Genomic DNA, 5,077 nt, shown 5'->3' on the forward strand with positions numbered 1-5,077 from the left:
TGGATGATGTATTGAAGTGAATATATTTCATACTCAGTATCTTACTTCACAGTGTGCAGTCACAGATTAAGTGCCAAGTCCTACTTTCCTTCCTCAGTTAAAAAGCTATCTGAGGGTGGTGGGAATGTTGATGAAGGACAACAAGATTTGGCTTAGTTTAGAAAATCATGAACAGTGAATTCAGTATTGAGGAAGAGAAGGGTCTCCTCCTTTTTTGTAAGTAAAGCCAGTGAATGTATCTAGTGACCCACCCCTATATACTAGATATGAGAAAAATAGAACCTAGAAACATATCTGGAGCATCTCCTCAAAAACGACTCCCCTACCACCATATTTGGCAATCGCCAAATCAGGAAAGTGTTGCACTTCTTCATTGGGCTAGCTAACGGGGGATATTCGGGAGTTCATAGAATCACATCTGCGCTCAATACTTGTTTGTTTGCTTTTTGAAGGATTTCCAGCTCTGCTGAAATGTGTACGTTGGGTCACTACAGAATGTGTGGAGCCTACCAGTTTGCCAAGATCTACTACATTCTTTCGGACAATGGGAAGCAAAAGGTCCTGTACAAGGGGTATTAAAGAGGTAAAAGACCCCGAAATATGGCAACACCAAGCTTCACAGAAGTTGTTGCAGTGTAAAACATGCATTCTTAAGATGGTACCTCAGTCCAGTAATTGGTGAATTTAGAACTGGTGCATGAAATGTTGACTACATGAAGTTGAGAGGGATCTTCCATGGAGGGAAGAATTAGGATATTGTACAGGAAGATTTGGGTGTCCATGAGTAGTAGTAGAATGAAATTCAGCAGCACAGAGTGCTAATTGTGCATGTAGCGACCAGTAACAAGAATTTATTGTCAACAATGGTAGTAGTTCATCTGTTGGAAACACCTGAAGAGGAGAAAGACTTGGATATAGCAGCTGACCATAAAATGGATATGAGCCACCAGTGCAGTGTGGCTATGAAAAAGACCAAATGAGATTGTAGGATAGCATCAGGAGATGTATTTTCATTTAAGATAAGGAAGTTTTTGATTCCATTGTAAAAGGCACTGGGCAGACAGTTCTGAATCTAGTATGCAGTTTGAATCTGGTATGCAATCTGTGTTCAAGAAAGCGGAACTTGAACACAACAGGACAACTACAGTGCTTAGGGGAATGAAGGGCCTGTCCTATAGGTGGAGAGTAAATGCTTGGTTTGTTTAGCGTAGAAAAGTGAGAGGGGAATATGATTACTCTTTATAAATAAACACCATGGGATAGAATCACAGTGGAGGAGAAGAGCTCTTTAAGTTCAATAATGATATTAACCAGGGGTAGGAAAATGTGGCCCAGGGGCTGGATGCGGGCCTCCAGGCCATTCTATCCAGCCCGTGGGGCCCCTAAAAATTTAGAAAATTAATATTTATCTGCCCTGCGCTGCCTGTCATGTGGCCCTCTATGGCTTGCCAGAACTCAGTAAGCGGCCCTCTGCCCGAAATAATTTCCCGCCCCCGTATTAACACAGAGCAAACAGGTAAAAGCTGGCTACACATACATTAAACCAAAAATACAAAAAGGTTTTTTAATTCTCTGAGGCTTCTGGAACACGTCAGTAAAGGGTTGTGCATGTTTTTCCCATTACTAGTTTTAAGATGGAACTTGATCAGTTTATGAAAGGGATTATATGTTGTGTTGTCTCCCATTTCAGGAGGCCAGTCTTTATAATCAGGAGATTCTCAAGAATGTCCTAAGTGTAATACCTTCTTGAAGTACCTCCTTCAGCACAGTGTTTTTTTGCGAACCGAGGAGTATAGTGTGTTCCAGATAGCAGGTTATGCAGAGTTGAGAGTGGGTTCAGGGAAAGCTTGTTTCTCATTCAGCATAATCCTTTCCATGCAGTCAGCCTTCAAGCTTAGATTTAAGTCTTTTTTTCATGTTGAAGTATGAAGTGAGACCATATAATTATTGTAGATGAAATGACGTTTGTTCACCGCCCCCTGAACAGTTGGCATAAGCTGTTTAATAATGACTTTGTTTCACGCATACATACTGTAAAGATGTAGGCAGGATGACTTAAGATAGCAACATGAAAATGATTATGCACCTAAAGACTTGGCATTTCCACGCGGTGAATATCCATGATTCAATAAGCATAATTGTAACTGCTAATATACAGAGCAAGTTTTGTTAGTTACTGTAAAGTAGCAAGTAACTTGTTTTGTTTTTGTTCTTGAGAGCAAGAGCACCTTAAAGAAGTTCTGTAACCACTTGACTTTATTATTAGAAGAGACTGCCTGGTCCATCACGACCAGTCTCCTGCCTCTCACAGGCAACACTCCTTTAGCCAGCTCTGTTTTGCCAGCAAAACTCTGGAGTGTAGAACAAGCTACATTCTCCATTCATGAGGTTGGGTCTCTGATTCCCTCCATCCCAGGAGGCCTTCTCTGTCTCTGTCGCAATTTGAATAATTTTTCTTGAATATGGGTGACAAAAATTATATAGGACGTTCCAGGGAAGGTTTTACTAGGGTTTTGGCCAAAGTTTGGAAAACAGGGCCTGGTGTTTAGGAGGTATTGAAGCTCTGCATTGAACATCTCATTTGGCAGTATCTTCCTCCTTCCTCCACAGTTTTCTTCACTCCAGCAATTTGTGGCTGCTTTACCTGTGACAATACTCTTTCTATTTTTGCTTTACTTTCTTTAGGGCTTTCATTTGCTAGATTGTAGTAATCCACTCTTCATCTGATTTAAAAATAGATTTTTGAGTGAGGTCTTGTCCCAATCTAAGGATTTTTTGTGTACTGGGTTTTAACTACTGTCATATAGACAAGTCAACAGTTTTGATTTTTTTTTTCTTTTTTGCTGCTGTGATAGCTGAAGAATCACTAAAAGTTCCTAGTGAATAACAGAGACTTTCAGTGCAAAAATAGACAACCAGAGATGCATCCTATGACATCTCTAAACCAATGATGGGGGATGCCTGGGAAGGTAACGGACAGGAGATAATCATTAGATATGCTCAGTTCAGTGCTCACCCTCTAAAGTATCCATTCTTGCCACTGTCAGAGACGGAGTTCTGAGTTGAATGGACCCTTGGTTTGACCCAATATGGCACTTCTTTTGTTCTTATAACAGCTTACCTTTAACTTTAGTTCCTCCTTTCTGTTAGGAAAAATGCTTCCATCTTCTAGCTAGGTTGAAGCTTTAATAATTCAACGTTTAGGCTTCCCTTTCCCTAACAAAGGAGAACTGTTCTACCTCATTAGGTTTAAATTTCTTGCTTGAAATCTTCAGACAGCTCTTCCGTGTAAGCAGCTGCAGTCTTGCATTAGCAGATTAGAAGCTTTTTTTTGTTTCTCTATCTAGTGGGGTTTCTAATGAGAATTCTTAGATTCATCCTTTGGTCACGCATGTGGTGGCTAGTACAATTAGGGGTGGCAGGGCACAGCCAGGTAAAATGAGTTCTCTAGTGTTGCAGACAGTAGTTTTTGGCAAGGATGCAATGAGAACTTTCAATGAGAAGACCTGGGATAAGGAAGTCTGCATTTAACCTTAACCATAAAGGCTTTTGGCATGTGAAGATGTGGGAGTCGGTTCCAGTTTATTAAGTGTGTGCGCTAAACAGGGGAGCAGTGGAAATAGTTAAGTAGCTAACCCCTGCTGGGTTTTTGGTTGTAGCTGCCTTGTGTAGCTAACCCTTGGCATTTGAATTATTAACTGAATCTAACTATTGTGACTAATGGGGCAGTTCATACCTCTTTGTGGAGTTGGAAGAGAGTACTTTGCCAGTTTATATTTGCGTCACATTTAGATTGTTTGTTATTTTTCACAAGCAGAAGTGATTTGCCAGCATTTTATAAAGGTTTGTCTTTTACTTTTTTTTACAATGAATAAAGGAGGCCTGAAAGATTTCATTTTCTTCCTTTTTAAAAGTATCAGGAATTCAAGTTTGCTAGAGGAACTGTGAGAAGGCAGAAAGAATGTGAGCTCCAATATGTATTGAATTGAGGAAGCCTTTGATAAATGCTCAAAATATTAATTTGCCATTGAAGTTGAACAGATATCTCTAGAAACAAAAACATAGAAGATTTAAATAGGTTGACTAAAAAAATCTTTTCCCTTTAACAACTAAATCTTTGTTCTCTTGATATATGGGCATTTTTTCTAGCTGCTGTAGTCAGCAAGATAAGACCCGTACCTTTATCATGTAAAAACAAATGTAAAAAACAATTTTTTAAAGCGACTATCTTCCTTTCATTAACTTCCTATTGTAAAGAAGCAAAAATGGGCACAAGTCCAATTTTTCATCCTTTTAGGTCACCTCTTAGAAATTTTAGCTCCCGGGTTGCAAGTATGCAAAAACAAGTGAACTCCTAAAAATTCTTGAGCTATAGACTTGTAGAATATCTAGGGTCTGGTAATTGAAAAAAGGAACCAGAGGTGGTGGGTGTGGAGGACAGGTCTTCCTTCAAACCTAGTGTGTTGGGACTTGAAGCTTTCTTCCTCCCACCCATACCAACCTGCTTTTGATTCATTCTTTTTCCCTACCTAGATTTCCATGAGGACAACTGAAATGTGGAAGGCCTGTCTGTAGGTTCTTGGCTGTTGCGACTTGGAGCTTGAAGTGTCTCATCCCTGTGCCTGGTGTAAACGTGGCCCCTGGGAACCATGAAGGTTGTACCAGAAAAGAACGCTGTGCGGATCCTCTGGGGACGGGAACGGGGCACCCAAGCTTTGGGTGCTCAGCGGCTTCTACAGGAGCTGGTGGAGGATAAAACCCGATGGATGAAATGGGAGGGCAAGGTGAGGTCACAGGCCAGGGGGATTTATTCGTGGGTGGGCTGCTCACATCATTGTGGCTAAGTTTGAGGGTAGAGATTTAAGATCACTTGTTCAGTACTGTTATTGTTGATCACTTGTTCAATATTGATATTTTTATGCATTGCACTTCGAGTCGGGAGACCCCTGGTTGTGCTCCATCTGGCTTAGCCTGGTTCCTCAGGTACTGTGCTGGAGTTGTATGCTGCTTGGGGACCTCCATGCTGTTTGTGTGTGAATTAGAGTGAAGAAAGTACGGCCAGACAGTACTCAGTGTT

General features: G+C 40.8%; 1 protein-coding gene across 1 annotated transcript in view; it reads left to right on the plus strand.

Moving 5' to 3' along the window:
• Positions 1-452: 452 nt before the first annotated feature.
• The window catches only part of AMBRA1 (autophagy and beclin 1 regulator 1), a 181,619-nt gene continuing 176,994 nt past the window's right edge, over positions 453-5,077 (plus strand). Inside the window, exons 1-2 of the mRNA XM_019519295.1 lie at positions 453-583; positions 4,534-4,784. Of these exons, the coding sequence (XP_019374840.1) occupies positions 4,650-4,784 (135 nt within the window). The 5' untranslated portion in view covers positions 453-583; positions 4,534-4,649. The remainder of the gene's footprint in view (positions 584-4,533; positions 4,785-5,077) is intronic.

Source organism: Gavialis gangeticus, unplaced genomic scaffold (assembly GCF_001723915.1).
Source record: "Gavialis gangeticus isolate Ggan-Ray unplaced genomic scaffold, GavGan_comp1, whole genome shotgun sequence".
NCBI lineage: Eukaryota > Metazoa > Chordata > Crocodylia > Gavialidae > Gavialis > Gavialis gangeticus.